At 43.2% G+C, this 18,045-nt stretch overlaps 1 protein-coding gene across 1 annotated transcript in view; it reads right to left on the bottom strand.

Annotated features, from left to right (window-relative positions):
* gfra4a (GDNF family receptor alpha 4a) overlaps positions 1 to 16,208 on the bottom strand; it is a gene marked incomplete at both ends in the record, with an annotated part of 143,274 nt that extends 127,066 nt beyond the window's left edge. The window contains one exon of the mRNA XM_084438974.1: positions 16,166 to 16,208. Within this exon, the coding sequence (XP_084295100.1) occupies positions 16,166 to 16,208 (43 nt within the window). The remainder of the gene's footprint in view (positions 1 to 16,165) is intronic.
* Positions 16,209 to 18,045: the final 1,837 nt, after the last annotated feature.

The raw sequence follows: 18,045 nt of genomic DNA, 5'->3' as shown, positions 1-18,045 counted from the left end.
GACCCGCCCTGTGATTCGCTGGGGCGGAGGTAAAAATGAATGGAGGTGAATGGGACTATACTGTACGATACTCCACACCTCCCTCCACACATCAGTTTACAGCAGCGCCGACAAAGCTAGTAGTAGTTAGGTGCTTGATGTACAGTAGCGAATTAGCCCCTAGCTAGTAGTTAACAGATCATTCTCACAGGCTTATTTTCTAAGAATGGATGCCACTAACTTACCCTGCTTTACATGTGCAGTAAGACTCCACGATTTTGTCTTGATGTGTTTCAATCTAGAGTTTGTGAGGCGTCTGTGCCTTCCGCACCTAGCATCAACTCCTATATTGTCACCTACTCTGCCCAAAATCGAAATCTCATGGATATATCCTTGTGTAAAATAGGCAGGCCTTTCTGTAGAACTCTCTTAGACAAAGTAGTGGCATTTGGCAAATAACATGCAGCAACATTGTCAGGAATCCTTGAGAGAATCATCAGGTAGCCTATGTGCTGTTCAGTAGACATTTCATTAACTTAGCTTGTGGGGCATAGTAGTAACAGGGGGGGGGTCACCTGTCACCTGAATAGGAAAGCCCTAGCCCTTGGCCCTACCCCTTCATTTTGTGCGTTCCCGCGTAGGGTAGTGTGTCCCATTCCTTTTACTGTAGCTTCTAGGGCTAGGGGGCATATTGATCGCTAGTGGACGTATAATATAATACAATTCTGATTGAAGACTTAGCGAGTGGTGTCCCATTTCTTAGGTAAAGAATTCAACCCCTATCCCTTGTGGCTCCGTTCTGAAGGGGCACTACCCAGTCAAGGGCACTCCAAAACTAGGGGCCAGGGGAGTATTGGGATTGGGCCAAAATATTCTCCCATGTTGGATCAACACCTTACATCATGGTATAATCATACACTGCACAGACAGGAAGTGAATGCTTGTTGTGCTACGTGAGGATAGCCTACTGTATACTGGCCAGCACAGCTAGCCCCAATACAGATGATCTGGGAGATGACAACTTAACCTGCTCCCCAGCCATCATTGTACCACAGTTAGTTTGTCTTCCCCCCCTCCTCATTTTGTCAGAAACCTGCGATTTATGTGCATCAACTTGACTTATCTTCCAAAATGGCAGACCCAGTTTGAAAATTCCTTTCATCACTCACAGATGGTCAAAGATCAAAGCTCAACCTACTTGGCTGGATACTCACATGGATTTCAGGCGAAGCGAAGGGATGATCGGGGGATCATCATTGTACAACTGTTGTTTCCCTTATCTCCCCCTTCATTTTGTCCGACATCTCCATTCTATGTGGAGTAGCCCATTCGTCATCTGTCTTAAAATTGCCGACCCTGTTTGAAATGATCTCTTCTCTACTCTCCCACGGACAATCAAAGATATGACAGTTTAGCCTACTTAGTTGCCTCCCACTTCTCCTTCCCCGTTTCATCGGAAATCATCATTTTATGCATGGCTATCCTACCGGCATTTATTCCCCAGTATGTCTGACCCTGTACACAATTCAAAGTTTTACAACCAACTATTGATCTGTAACTAGATAATATAATGTTAGCGTAGCATAGCCCTATCATCAAGCTTTGTTTGCTAACAGTAGGCTAGCATGGCTAGTGCTACCATACCAGGCAGTAGCATTGCTAACAATAGCATTATGGCTATCTTAGGCTACTGTAGGTTTGCTCCAGTAGCTATAACATAACTAGGTTATTGATCTCTTTAACTCTAAATTACCTTGTTAGATACCCAGTTAGACAATTTGTATGCACCTACGTGATAAAAGATTGTCCAGATAAATCATCTGAATCTGGTTTGTTTTCCTCTTCTGTTGGCTACCTTACCGTGCTACTGTTCTGATTGCTAACATTTTTAGCATAAGTGAATGGAGTAGATCATAGCGAAATTTAGCATCACGACTAGCAGACATTTTATGACTGGGAGTTAAATAAAAAATATTTTTGGTTCATTATGAGACTAAGTAAGTAAAGTAAGTAAAACTTTTTTTGTATAGCGCTCTTCACAGCATGGATGCACAGAGTGCTGCACAGGGATTAAAAAGGCAGATTAAAACAATAAGCAAAGTACAAGTGCAATGACATACAAAGTGCAGTGCAGTAAGAGATTAATACACAGGTAAAGACTAGTTGACTTATGGCTAGTTACTTTAGCTAGCTAGAGATATTGACCCCCAAATCATTTTACAACTTGTTTCATTTATTTTTGTGAATCGTGAATACGATTCCACATAACCACCGTTACAGACAACATTGCACTGATAAGATGCAAATGCTTGCCATGCTGTTACTCATGCCAGCACCATTTCCACTGGTGTTTCGCTGCAGCTTGGCAAGCTTTTTTCTTTATTGAGTTTATATTAATAATAACTGTGCCACAGGGCAAAATATTACAATGCTGAAAACTGCACAGCCTTGGGTCAAAAGTCCAGACCAACACAACCTGCCGTATGTGAACTTCATACATCGGCCCTTGCTCAATATAATTGTGCTAAAGACCAACACGAACCAACCAGCTCTCTCAGAGTAGACTACTCTTTGTGCTGAGTACCCTGATATCATCAGCGTTTCCGCTGGTAAGGTTTTGCTGTGGCGCAACGCCACGGCAAGATCCTTGCCGCCACACCAAACATTTGATACAAAAAACAATAATACAAATTAGGCTATACTGTACATATAAAAGTCTTAAATTAAACATCTTAAACTTTCTTAATATTTCTGCCTAAATGCGCTTTCAAAACCACTGTCATGCCAACATTAGGACTATTTATTTTCAATAAAACTAAGAGCCTATAGGCCGCGCGCTCTGTGCCGCTCCATGCTGCTCCTTTCTAAGGTGATCGGAAGACTCGACGCGTGAATGGATTTTTTCTTCAGTGAGCGGCATGCGGTTACAACGAAAGATAGGTAGGCTATTGACGCTCAAATATTACCAGTGTTAAGCAGTGTTTGAATTGGGCCAAACACTGGTGCTGGCACCTAGGCCTACTCCTCAAAATGCCTAGCCTACTGTCTAAAATACATTTATGTTAATAATCTAAGTGCCGTTATAGCTACAGTTAAACGTACCAACAGCTCCTGCCCATCTCAAGCACGTTGGCAAAGCCTTTGGTTTTATAATTCCCTGATGACAACTAGCGGATCCTATAACCATATATATCAATACAATTTTCCAGATAGACATACGACGATTTTTGAAGAGGAAAAGAGAGGAGAATGAAGAGACCAGTCAGGTAGGCTAGGTTATTGCCGGCTAGCCATGATTCACATCGGGGGGAACAAGGAACAAGGCACGCTACCTGTAGGTGGAACATAGAACCTTTTTTTGGGGGGAACATAGGACCCGGGGAACATAGAACCCTTTTTTGGGGGGAACATAGGACCCGGGGAATATAGGGATGACCCCCCTGTGGGCTAACAGTTTTGCCCGCTTCCCAGGGACCAGTAAACTCTGTTTGGACAAGAGGAATGCCTCATGCAGTCGTCTGCTCGGATAAGTAAAAAATGAATATGATAAATTGGCCTTGTGTTGCTAACGTTACGTAATGTTATCTGAAAATACAGTTTGAGCCGAAGCGGAGCCTGCTCCATTTGAGCTACGCGCTGCTGTCTGTCAGTCAGTCAGCCCTTCAAGCGAGCGTTGTCAAGGAGACATACACTACAAGCGCGAGTAGGTTTTGCAACTTTCGTGCGAGTCAGGTGCAGCGCTGCCTGATTGTGCGACCATCTTTTTGGCTGGCTGAACTAACACTAGCTTGCATGAATGTTCCTCCAGCCACCTAAAAAGTGCCAATCAAAATAACAGAAAAAGCAACAAATTATTTAGGCATGTTTAAAGACTAGCTTACCTTTTAAAAAATCTACAGCTGCTGTTATAATGGTAACCTACAATACATCTGATTAAAATATGTCTATATACCATATGATTTATTAAGTGCCTGTGTGGGTTTACTGTTTTATCCCGTCCAGTTACATGTCATTAATGCAAGGGCGTAGGTTTGCGTATGGACGGTCGGGACATGTCCCTACCAACATTTTGGGAGTCCCAAATTGTCCCTACCAACTTTTAAGCAACCTTGTTCGCATTATCTTTGGAGTGCAGTTATATTAGATAATTTAGATTACCTTCCAATAGTTTGGAAAGACAGAATTGACCGTACCATTTTGAGTGAGTTAGTTTGCATTGTTCGGAGTTACATATTAGACTGTTAGCCTACCCCTTTCCTCCACCGTGAATGTGCCATCCCAGTATTATTTTGATATTTTTTAAACTCACGTTTGATTGGCTCATTTGCCTAAGATAGATCATTGCATTTTTTTTACATTTTGCTGGATCTGAAGACCAACAGCCTTACAGATAGACGCTGACAGCAAGCCACAGTTGTGATTCTGACAGCCGTTCAGGTACATCCACCACAATGTCGCCTCCCCCTCCGAAGAGGATGAGGGATATCAGGAGCTTTTTCTCCGCAACTGTAAGTAACGTTAGCGTTAGCTAGGTTAGCTAGCTACTGGTAAACTAAGTAGGTAACGTTAGGCAGTAACCACATGAAAACCAGCTAGGTTGGTGCTAGCTCATGTTACCTAAACTAACATCACTTGTCTTTCCATTGTGGCAAATTATCAACTGCTAATGCTGTCTAGCTAGCGAACTGTTAAGATGGCTTCTATCATACTGTAACATTAGGATTGCAGCAGCCATTACATTATCATACATTAGCTGCCCATCAGAGATTTAATTGAATGGGACATCACGGCGTCCTCACAACTAACGACTGTTAGTGTCAGCATTGAATACTAGCCGATAGGCTATTAGCTAGCTATAGCTTTGTCAAACCCAGCTAGACGTGATGCTAATTTTCACCATATTAAACTCCCATTAACTTATGCAAAAAAATGTCAGTGATATTAAAGTCGTAAGTTTTGATATAAAAATAAATACATTGTTTTAGCCTGACAGGGGTTCTTGTTACAATAATAGGGGAAACTGAATACTCATACGTTATCTAGAGGTTAGCCAGCCCGTGAGAGCTCTTAACGTTAGTTTTATGAGGGCTCAGGTCTGTAGTTCTTTATACAAGCCTGTCCCTGTGTAGCCTGGTTTCCTACAGTTATTAGCTAACGTAGTTATTAATTATTAGTTATTGCCAACTGGAATCTCATAATTTTCCTCTTACTATATTGGCTGGAGGGTGTTTTAAACAAAGTAGTGTATGTTGAAGTTTTTTTTTCCCCAACTATGGTATCGAACTGGGCATCCAGGATTGTGGAATTTCACAATAGGTATTGCCTACTGTCTGGTATTTTGTGACTCCCCTAATGGACAGATATATCAATGTATGAGTTGAATGTCAGTTTAAAAATCCAATGAAAATCTCAATTTTAATAAAATCATTTTTATGCATGAAACACAGCAGTAGAGAGAGAGAGAGCGGAGATACACAGCAGCAGCCGAGAGAGAGTGGAGGGACGCAGCAGCAACCAAGAGAGAGAGATAGTGTGGAGGGACGCAGCAGCAGCAGAAGTCGAGAGAGAGTGGAGGGACGCAGCTGCAGGCAGGATGTGATACACTAAGAACATTGTATTGGTATTATTCAATTTCATAAATATATGAATATTTAAAAGGTTTAACCTCTCGTCCCCAGCAAAAATTGTGTATGCAGGCTACACTGTTATATGGTCCCTACCAATGTTGAAACCAAACCTACGCCCTTGCATTAATTACATTTTAAGCTCTAGGACTTTACCAGCCTTACGAGATAAGTTACGCCTACTCTTCAGTTAATTGTTTTTTTTAGGCAGAGGCAGGGATTGTGGTAGAAGAGAACAGGACTGTGGTACAGGCACAGAGTGGAGGCACAGGTTAGAGAGAAGAGGAGAGAGAGGTTGTTGAGAGGGGACAGGAGAGAGGTACAAGGGAGGAAGAAGGGCGGTCTCCGATCCCCCGCTTTGGTTTTAAAATCAGACTCTTTTTTTCACACACAACCACACCAAGAGACACAGGAAACACTGATCATGGTTACCACAGTTAACACTATGACGTTATGTTCCAGGGACAAACAAACAAGAAAAATAGGTGAGGAACATGAGCAACATCCTGCTCATTTAGACATAACAGTATGAGGAACTTTATACAATCAGCTCAGGCAGACACATTCACTGAGCTGAGATGGCCATAAATTCCCCTGTAATTACAGGCTAACAAATTATTTTTCACGGTTATGGGTCTTGTATTTTCATGGAATCTTAAACATCTTAGAAAACATTGTGTTTTGTGTGCCCACAGAGTGACCCGGAGCATGTAAGAGATAAGTGAAATGACTAACTAATGTGCTCAAGACAAGTAGAGAGAACAGTCCTTTCCAGGGCTCAGACCACTGAATGGAAATGTTGTTAAATGTATTAACAGAGTGTTGAGCTAGGACGATTTCATTAAGTCTTATCAAAGCTCTCCCACATATCTGAGATAGACCGGGTATGTCACTGTCTGACATTTTGCCCGTACCACCCCTTCATCCCCTCAACTTAGTATCTTTGTCGCACAAACTCTTCCTGATCACACTCTACTCTGTTTCTATCTGGGCAGGCTGTGTGCACTATACCACCCTACTGTATATTCCCGACTCTGATTAGATTCCAATTAGCTCCCTGGATCCTGGGGCCCAGTCTGATAGGCTGGTGAGTGTCACAATGATTACCAGCTGCCTCTCAGTGCGGGGATCTGCTCTCGCTTCATATGAGCTCTCGGAGAGAAAAAAAAAGGCGACCCGGCAAAAGCATCTCTAACGCGACCTGACCTAATTGTGAGTTGTGGCGTGTCCAGATGGATACTCCCCGTGATATGAGTGACTGTGAGGCTGTGATATAAGGGTGTCGAACTGGGTCTACATGGGAAAAAAACATTTGGATGTACTGTAGGCTTGCGCATCTCAGCATGTAGTGCTGCTATGATAGAATATGTACAGTGCCATTCTCTATGACAGAATATGTACTGTACAGTGCCATTAACCACTGGGACGTAGGCCTACGCATTTTGGCATGTAGTGCGGCTATGATAGAATATGTAGTGCCATTAGCGCAGGTCATAGGGGTCACCCAACATTAACATTATAGAATTACATTTGCCTTGTCAGTCAGTGTGTCTGCTCCCCAGTGTGTCCCTCTAATCCCTGCCTGTCTCAAGCCACATCGTTGACTCTCACTAACACGAACTTTCTGCTGAGAGATAAACGTAGCCATTTAGACTCGGAGATAGAATCACTCCAGACAATTTACAGGCTTTTACTTCACATTGAATGTCTTGGAATATCAGTGGCAGTAAATGCCATATCCTTTTCGCCCAGCACAGCCAGAGTAATTGTCTCTGTGGCTTAATCTTCTCTCAACAAAAGACACAGAAATAACGTGTTTTAAAATAATAATAATATGCACTGTCATTTCCTGTCCACCCTGTGTAAGTCTCTCACCAAGGCTGATGCAGCGGTTTGATTCCTCTATCCCAACCCCTTTATCTGAAGCTCAAGCCTCCATTTTCCTGATTTATTCTCAGCCAATCGCTTGTAATTGCTTCCATATGCTCTTTGTACTGTACATGTTACTTGGCAAAGATAATAGCACACTGCTGTTGGTGGGACAGTTTCAACAATGCAAAAATTGGTCAGTTAGTCACCACCATCCTATCAGGCTTTGTAATCTTTGACAGTGCTTGTCTTTGCCTTTTGTTGAAGTGACAGTGAAGCAGTAGGTGAGTTGACACCTGACAAATTCAATCAATACCACATACAGTAAAGGACCAAGTGTCGAAAATGATAACAACTGACTACAGAACCAGAAATGAATATTGCTCTGTGCAGGTTCTCTCCTACATCTTTATTTAGGGTTGCAAATTTCCTGAAGCAACATGTGCCCCAAATTCAAGTAACGGGAGGAGAATCACTGAGGAGAATTCTGCAGGATTCTTGCTGATGTCTGGTCCCAAACCTGGATTGCACTGATAAACTGAAATATAGTGTATCCATTTGGATGATGTCCTTCTTTCTTGAGGGTCCTGACCAAAGACTGCCTCCCTTACACACTTTTCCTCTACCCTCAGTGCTGTTGTATACACACCAGCTATCTCTATCTGCAGGTGGAAGTATTGAAGGACCAAATGCTATCCTCTTAAAGAATAGAGAAAGGTAGAACACAAACTAATGGGAAACCTGCTGGAAGTGCAGGGTGAGTATGAATTAAACATGTTGGGAGGCAGATTTGTCAGAATAAATGCATAATGCAGGGAACTGAAATTCATAGCAAGGCATAATATGAGCTGGCCGCATTCAAGGTTACTAAACATCTGAGTAACAATCTATTCATTCCCACATGCACAGGGTTTAAAATGCAAAATGACTGCTGAAGGTATTCCTGAAGAGCAAATGGGACGAAAAGATTGATATTTTCAAGAAAATGGGACGAAAAGATTGATATTTTCTGTTCTGTTATAAACATCATAGGCATGTACGGTATCCTGTTGGATCAAACCACCTCAGCCTCAGGTCCCTAAATATCTGCAGTTTCTAGTTACCACACCCCGGTGTCAACCTTCTGTGAGTGATGGACAGGAAGATGAGACCCTCTGTAAAGAGACTCTCACCTGTGTTGACATTCCCTTGACAAGGTGAAAACATCAGCAGTAAAAGACTATAGCCGACTGACACGGTGGTGCCACCGACCATGAATGAGGACAGTGCTGGGTGACAACTATTTAAAGGTGTGATGTGAGAGGTAGCGAAGGGCTGGGGTCATCTAGCCTGGCGTCACCAGCCTGATCCTGCAAGCTCACATTCGATTTAAAATTCGATTTCACTCCGCAGATCAGTCTGGACATCCAACCGTTCTAACTTGAACAGAAATTTGAGCCAATCACAACCGTGTATCTAATATGGGGTGGGTTTAATAAGATGACAGAACAGAGGAGCGCTGTAGAGGCATTTTCGCTGATTGGTTGTAGGTCTATCCAATTGTGTCCAGAGGCTTTTTGATCTACACCTGTTGGTAACGCCCCTTGGGAATCGGAAAGCAACTGTGAGTTTCCAGACCCTTCGCATTTTTGCGAATTGGGTCTGCCGAAGCCAGGCTAAGGGTCATCATAGCATCTCCATGTTTAAGGAGAGTGTGGCTGCTTCCTGCCTTGTTATGATTGTGTGTGTCTGTAGATGGTCTTGAGAGAAGGTCATGTCACAGAACAAGCTATGACATTGGATGGACCAGTGTCATCGTGGAGGCCGTAAATCCACATTCATACAGATCCACATACTGTACTGTACTCACAGTGAGGGGCAATGGGACATGGTAACTGCTTGCACCTTGCAGTATGTGAGCAATACAGCATTAGTGAATATCACTCAATTCTGACCATCCAAAGTGGTCTGTATCTCAACACGACCTTGCAACATTTTAGCAGATTTGGTTCATTCACCATTTGGATGACAAACACACATGCACGCACACACACACACACATTTTAATCATTTAGCCATTTGCCTCATAACTAGGGACTCCGATGTTCCCAGGGCCAGAACTCAGGATAGACGAGATAGGGGCTCTCCATGGGCGTCAAAAGAAGCTAGTCATGCCACTGAAATAGCTGTGAATTGAAATGACATGAAATAATGTCTGATAAATTAAGATAAGTCTTGTCGCCTGGGCACATCAATTCCAATGCTTCCAATGCTAATCCAGCACAATAAGAGTGGAATAGCCAGTTAGCTCATGAGTTCACAACAACTAGCAGCAGCTTACATAACATTAATGGTGTTACGGCGGCACCTCCGCGCGCATTCCCCTCCGCTCCTCCGAGCTTGCCGGTGGCCCGACGCAACGTGCGTCGGTCCGGCTCTACCCCGCGGCGTTCGGGGTCTCCCGAATTCCCGCCTCCTGACTCCGGAGATGGGGCGCATTCGCGCTCCTCATCCCCGGAGAGTAATCCTGAGACGCCCAGCACCTCAGCACGCGCACGGCGCGCGCTCCAACGCCACAGGTGAAGGCAATCGTGGTGATTAGTGAACGCGCTTACGGCTGAGTGCTGCGCACCGGGTCCCAATCATCATCATCGCCTGCCTACAAGAACCCTGGTTTTCTCCATGCTCATCGCCAGATCTTCCCATAGAATACCTGTGACCCAGTGTGCAGTGCTCGGCTTGCCTGCTATCACCACCCCTGGACTGAAACACGGATTCCCTGACCCCCCTTCTGGATATGGACTTTGATTACGGATTACGGATATTGGACATTGTTTGTTGATCGCCTGACCCCTGCCTGTTTATCGTTTTTGACCTTGCCTGCTGGACTTATTAATTTATTATTAAACCGCCCTTTGGGCTTTGCATTTTTTCTCTGCCTCCGGTGTCGTGCGTTTGGGTCCAAATCCAACCCAGTCATAACAAATGGTAGCGGTCAGTGGCCAAAGCAGTTACACTAATAATTAAGCATGTAACGGTAACCGCAGTATTACGGTAACGGCAGTATTTTTTGGTCATACGGTAACCTTGGGACTGGCTTTGTAAAACCGTAGGCTAAACTCACTGTTCTGGACTGGTCAGATGTCTTAGTTATATCAAGTATTGAATAATTTACAATCGAGTTAGCTAACCACCTTTAGCTCAATTGGCTCAGTTTCTGGTTAGCGATGAGAGGGGGAGTCCCAGCCCAGTTGATAAGCCTCCGTTGCGGGTTGGGGGGATGCAACGGTCGGCTAGGATCCTGCCTCTCATAGCTAACCAGCAACTGGTCACGTAGGGCGCATGTTCAATCCACACTAGTCACGTAGCTTTCCATTGCCCTGGAGGTCCACCCGTATGTGAGCGCAACAGAGGATGCCTGGGATAATTCACTGACAACTTTTGCCTTTTCCTGCTCATAAAGATTTGGCACGATCTTCTCAGCAAAGTGGTTGCGCGACGGGACCTCGTAATGTGGCTAAAGCACATCCAGCATGTTTAAACCCCTCGTTTTGCACAACGGAATATGGCCTCATGTCTGCAGCTATAAACACCCCAATAATACCTTTCGTAATAGCTTTAGCCCGGTCGGATTCTTTAGCTAAGGGCTGCTTAAATGCCGTGGTGATGAGCGGTTGTTGAGCAGGAGGTTTTTCAAGCTCTTCAGCTCCTCCCCTAGCCATGACTACCGCTGCGCTGGCAGCGCCTGACTAGTGTGGATTGAACATGCGCCCTACGTGACCACGTCGCCTACATCCTTTTTTTTTTTTTTAACCTATCACCACGTGCGTGCCGAACCGTAGAGATTTTTTGTAACTAGATGTCAGAACCATGTAGCCTAGATCTGCACCCACCCTCCTGTCCTCCCATCGTTTCTTTCCATTCTCTCCTTCCTCGTCTCTTCTTTCTCTTCCTCTTCTGTTGTTTTTTAAATTATTATTATTATTATTTTTTAGACCTGTCACTTCTTTCATCCAGTCTCCGGCCGTAGAAGCGCAGCATCAGAGATCAGACCTGGGCTCTCTGCTCAGCCTCTTTCCCTCTTCTTCTCACTGCTCAACACACCATCTATACCCACAGACCTCCTCTATCACTGCTCAACACACCATCTATACCCACAGACCTCCTCTATCACTGCTCAACACACCATCTATACCCACAGACCTCCTCTATTACTGCTCAACACACCATATATACCCACAGACCTCCTCTATCACTGCTCAACACACCATCTATACCCACAGACCTCCTCTATCACTGCTCAACACACCATCTATACCCACAGACCTCCTCTATTACTGCTCAACACACCATCTATACCCACAGACCTCCTCTATCACTGCTCAACACACAATCTATACCAACAGACCTCCTCTATCACTGCTCAACACACCATCTATACCCACAAACCTCCTCTATCACTGCTCAACACACCGTCTATACCCACAGACCTCCTCTATCACTACTGAATAGTGGTGCAACGGATCATCGTTGATCCGTGATTGTAAGGAAAGCAGAAGCACTTTAAATTAAAAGAAAAAAAACTGTAGAATCAGAAGTGTGTTTAATAAATGCTATGGTGTTTTTTCCAAAGCACAAATCTTCTTCCTCTTTAAATTTTGTGTTTTAAAACTGTGTTTAATACCGTGATATACCGTACCGTGGACCTTGATACCGTGATATTACCGTACCGTGAGTTTTTGATACCGTTACATGCTTACTAATTGATTCCTATAACATTAGCTATTTTGCTGTAATTCGTTCAACTTCTGTTTCTGGACAAAAGTCATTACCAGTGTTTCTGCTGGTAAGGTTTTGCCGTGGCGCCCCACCACGGCCGCCACACCATACATTTGATAAAAAAAACAAAAAAACAAATTAGGCTATATAGCCTACTGTATATTAAAACCTTAAATTAAAACCTGTAAACTTTCTTATTTCTGCCTGAAAGTGCTTTCAAAACCATGACAATGTCGTGCACGCATTTTTATTTTCAACAATAGCTTGGTGAATGCTGCTTTCTGTGGTCAACTCAAAAGATTTGCGTGTGAAGGGATGTTTTCTTCAGCGAGCCTATTACAAAATAATGTAAACTAGTGTTTAACTAGTGTTTGAATTGGACCAAAATGTGCTGGTAGGCTACCTAACCTACTCCTCACTAGGGTACATAGCAGTTTAAAATACATTAATGTTTGTAATAAGTGGACTCATATACAGCGTAGAGCTAGATAACTTCCAAGAAGTGCCGACAGCTCCTGCCCATCTCTGGCTTATTTGGTCTTATCATTCGCTGATGACAACTGGCGGATCCGCAAGCATAAAGCCTACATTTTCCAGATGAACATCCGACAATATTTGAAGAGGAACATAAAGTAGAATGATGTTGAGAGCAGTCAGGTAGGCTAGCCTATTGCTTCCCCCGGACCAGTAAACTCTGTTCGGGCAAGTGCCTCATGCCAACCTGGTCTCACCCGGCAGACGTCAGAATTCGATGTCCATCACCTGCAAACGTCATATATAGACGGCATCATACAGTTATAAACGTCGGCAGACGACGTGGGATAGGCCTACGTTTTAGATAGGTTGTTGTCAGAGTTCGACTGTGGCTACCGCTACCCCATAACTCAAAATTAAAGTAAGCATATTTCATGTAGGCTTAACATGCTGTTTCAGTATACTTTTCAATTACTGTATACAGTATGTCTCACGATTTTGTTATTTTCATTCTTAAAAAGTCACCAGAATACAGGAAACTAGGTCTCTGAAACTTTTGGTAGGGGAGGACACCCAGGCCCCCGCTTTGGTATAGAAATCCTCCCTATTTTGGCGGTCTTCAGCTTGGCACCACCACACCAATAGATCAATTCCACAGAAAACACTGCCTGCTGTTTTGCACTTCCCTTTAGTTGGTGAAGTAAGTAGACCAAGACACAGTGGCTTATTTGGACATCTACTTGATTGAGTCAGCAGGTAGCAATGTTGTTTGTAAATAGGTAAGTGTTAATAGGCCTGTTTTTACTATATATCTATGATATTGATATTGAATTGACATCCAATGTATAATATTCATCCCATTCCCCTTCTTAAACTATTTTCTGCTTGTGTGTTTTTATTTTTTTAGGGTGGTCACCCTCAGGCCATGCACATCCTGAACGGGGACACCGCCAGCCTCATCAGAATGCACATCCACTGTAAAATATTAATCCCATTCCGGTTATATTTTTTGTACTTCTTTTGTGTTTGCATTTAGATGGAAGGAAGACACCAGTATTAGTTCTTACATTATAGGCTACTTAATTACATAGCATTTCACTTCACATTATACATGATTCTGTGTATATTTTTTGTATTTTACTATTCTGTATATATTTAGACACTATTATTGTACTTACATTTTCTGACATTATAGACGACTAAATTACATAGCATTTCACTTCACATTATACATGATTCTGTGTATATTTTTTGTATTTTGCTATTCTGTATATATTTAGACACTATTATTGTACTTACATTTTTATAAGTGAAAAAACTTTCTATTCAATTATTGCTCTTTATTGCTACAATGTAACAAATAAACTGCTGGAATTTAGGTAAGGGATACAAAGGTTGGAGTGAAAGGGTGAACATGTGGAGGTTTAGTGTATAGTCCCATAAAGTCATCCCCACCGGGGCCTTGAACCCTGGTCTCCCGGGTGGGAGTCCAATGCTTTCACCGCTACTCTACTTGTGCAGTAGAGAGTGGCGGGTTGATTTTGGTGTCCTTCTTCCAGTCCCTAGTGTGGGTTGGGGTTAGAATAAAGGTTGGGGTTAGAATAAGGGTTGGGGTTGGGACAGGATCTGACCTATAAGGCAAGGGGTAAAGGTTGGAGTGAAAGATTGAACATGTGGAGGTTTGGGGTATAGTCCCATAAAATCATCCACACTGGGGCCTTGAACCCTGATCCCTCGCGTGGGAGTCCATTGCTTTCACCACTACTCTACTCATATTTTTTATATTAGTGTTAAAAGTTCCCTTTCACCTATTAGTAGGTTATTTATTATTTATTATTATACTATGTTATTTATTATTATGGAACTGTAGTCTTAATTACATATTAATGACTTATCAAGATAACATTAACATAATTTGGTTAGGTTAGGTAGATTAGGCCAGAATTTGTGTAATTAACTGCTAAAGTTTGTTCCCTTATATTTAACGTGTTATTGTGCAGTAGCATTATTGTGCAGTACCATTTTGGCACCAATTTGATGCAGTGAATACAGAACCAACAGGATGTACAGTATAGCTATATGCATGACTTTGATTAACGTCTGCTTTGTATCTCTTTATTAAAATAGCTTGGAGGGCCCTCCTCTGCTAAATCCGGGACATCAGCAGGTGCACCTGCAGAGCCACAGAACCCCCCCCCCCCTTCACTCTCCACCTGCAGAGTCACAGACACCATCACCCCCTGCCCACTCTCCACCTGCAGAGTCACAGACACCCCCCCTCACTCTCCACCTGCAGTCACAGACACCCCCCCTCACTCTCCACCTGCAGAGTCACAGACAACCCTCCTCACTCTCCACCTGCAGAGTCACAGACACACTCCCCCCTCACTCTCCACCTGCAGAGTCACAGACACACCACCACCACCCCACTCTCCAGTTGCGGAGCCATAGACAACCCCCCCACACACACACACACTCGTACACACACTCCACCCGCAGAGCCACAGACAGCCGGTGAACCCCCCCCCCCCCACACACACACACACACACACACACACTCCTGCAGAGCCACAGACATTTTCTATCTTTGTGTGCAGTGTCTATTTATTTGTGCACGATTTTAAAGAGTGACCTATTGTAAATAGCCTATTTATTTGGTGTTTCTTTTCTTAAGTATGAAGAATTCTTCTTTAAAGGGAGGGGGCTAGGGCACCACATGTTCCCAATCTGTTCTTGTTAGATTGTTAATTCACCTTATTTAGCCGATCAAGGGGCAATTTATCAATACACTTCGCAATCACTTAGCACCATAAATCAAAGGAGCTGACTTAGACATTACATCACCTTGGAAAGACCAAACTGCCGTCTCTCATAATTACTCATAATTCATACACGAACGACTTCATACACACTCATAAACACGAAAGACTGAACAAGTAAAGCACTGCTGAGGAGGTTCTTGAATCAAGGCATTCGCGCACTAACGCCAATTTGATCGGTGTGGTCCACATACAGGCTACCGCACGTCCCCGCGGAATCATCAACTTGACAAACCACGACTTCAGTCCTCCACAATAATAAATATCCGCATTATCCCTTAATGAACGCATTAGCCTAGTCTACGGGTGCTGTATCAAGTTGGTCAACCGATAGTTTAACAAGTATTGGTAACATTGTATATAATTATTCCACACTTGAGGGACTGTTACAGCTCTAGTAAACAGCCTCTCTAAAATAAAACCAGGTGCCCGCAGGGGCATCACCTGAGGTAATGCCATATTGGGCTGGCCAAAAACTGCATTTTAGAATGTTGCTTCGTCAGAAGGTACGAAAATAATCTCACTGTGCAATGTTTGCACAGTTGAATGTGCAGAAGACTCACCAGGAACATGAGGTAGCCTACAACAACATGCAGACATATATGTACAATGCTTATTTCAATTGATGACAAGAACACTCACCAATAAGAGCCATCTGTAGAAAGTACAGCCCGAAGAAGTCCATTCTGGAGCGAGACAGTTATATGGATGAAATCCTCAGTGGTTGGAGATATCTGAGAATAATGACCTTTGTTGAAACTGGCACCGAAATTGGATAAAATAATAACCCTACAGCTGTGTCAAGTGACGATTGTCCAGCTACGTTAACGCCAGATTCCACAGCATGACATGAAAAAACAGGAATATGGAGAGCATCCTTTTTTAGCAGTCAAACTTTTGCCATGAAAGATAACCTAGTTGCACACAAAGTCAACCGTGCCAACGTTGAGATAAACGACATACAGAAAATAAAACTGCACAAATAGACAAAAACCAGTGTGACTTCAGTCAAACTAACGGCTGCACTGCCTGAACATCCCCCCCCTGACTAGCCCACTTCATTCGACCGACTTGATTCTCTGTCCGCAGCGCCGTTCACTTGCGCACCGACAGAACTGCGGCTGACTTGTATCAATGGGTGCGAGGCGACGCACGTTCTCAAATCCGCTTGATAGTCGAGTAACACTGGTTGTGCGCAATTCAGCTTCATCTAAACGAGTTGCCTATTTATCGAAGAAAACGCGACAGCCTTTTATTTAAGCCACAGTCTCGTTAAATAGGATTCGTCTATTATTAATAAAATAAAATATCTTAATGATTTTGTAACAATTCTAGAGTAGTCCATGTGGGGCAGCAGCCATTACAGTCATCGAAAGCTTCTGCATTCCCCATTCCCACATGCATTTTGGGAGGCTAATGCGAATGCAAATAGCATTTGAGGTTTGTTGCTGAAAGAGGATTTTAGCATAATGTCTCTCAGAGGCTGGTAATTGTAGGCTACTGACAAAGCTTCTACTTGTCACTGCAGTTTTAGTCACTATTACTTTGACTTGTTGAAATTAGATTTTACAGTATGCTGGCAGGACTCACCAAAACACCTGATGGAGAAGTTGTGCCCTGCTGCGGCTTTGTAATGTAATAGTTTTCCTAAGGTATGTTTCATATGTACTGTATTCAGTATTCAGTATAGACATCTTGCTGGGCGTTAAGGGTCTCAGTTGTGAAAAGTGGTGTTAAAGACCTTTGTCTTAATTCTCTGGTTTAGCTTCTTTGGGTCTATGCCTGGAGAGGTTTGCTGTTTTCTGGTTCTGGATTCGATCTTGATTACTCTCCCAATACACAATACAGTAGGTGTTTAATAGCCCACTGTTTGATTTGATGGCAAAGGAATTCACTCACATCAGGGTGCAGCTGAATGAGCAGATTAATCAGTGGACGCCTCAATAAAGCATGGTATAGGCCGCTACCTAAGGACTTCATATTACAGCTGCTGTATTTTTCAAAGATTGGGATTCTGGAGCTGTGTGTGAGACTTGCCACATATACTTTACCTTCATCAGGGTTAAAACTCTACTATCATCATCAGGATGATAGCTTGCATCTTGTCTCCATTATCAGAGTGATTGAGCTGATTTTTATGTAAAATGTGTGCAATAATGTGGTTTGTTTCATCCATTGTCCTGTGGTTTTGGGAAGCTGATGTTATAAACTCTCAGGGGATGAGGGACTGACTCCTGCTGTGTATAAAACTCCCTACCGCAGAATAATTAAGAGGTGCTAATGCATTCAAATGAATGCCAACCCCTGAGCTGCTGTCTTCTCAAGCAAAAGGGAGGAGAGTTAAGACAGACATAATCTCACACTGATTGAAGGTCTAATATGGCAGCAGACACAGAGCAAAGCCTCATGTTAAACCCAAGGCTGCAATAGGCTGTTCAATAGGCAAGGTAAAAATAAAAAAAATGAGCCAAATACTTCTGCTTTTCCCAATATCCACCATGTGGTTATATCTCAAGCCTTAC

The sequence above is a fragment of the Borostomias antarcticus genome (assembly GCF_949987555.1).
Source record: "Borostomias antarcticus genome assembly, chromosome: 5".
NCBI lineage: Eukaryota > Metazoa > Chordata > Actinopteri > Stomiiformes > Stomiidae > Borostomias > Borostomias antarcticus.
The sequence above is the reverse complement of the archived record's forward strand: the minus strand, read 5'-3'. Positions and strand labels throughout refer to the sequence as shown.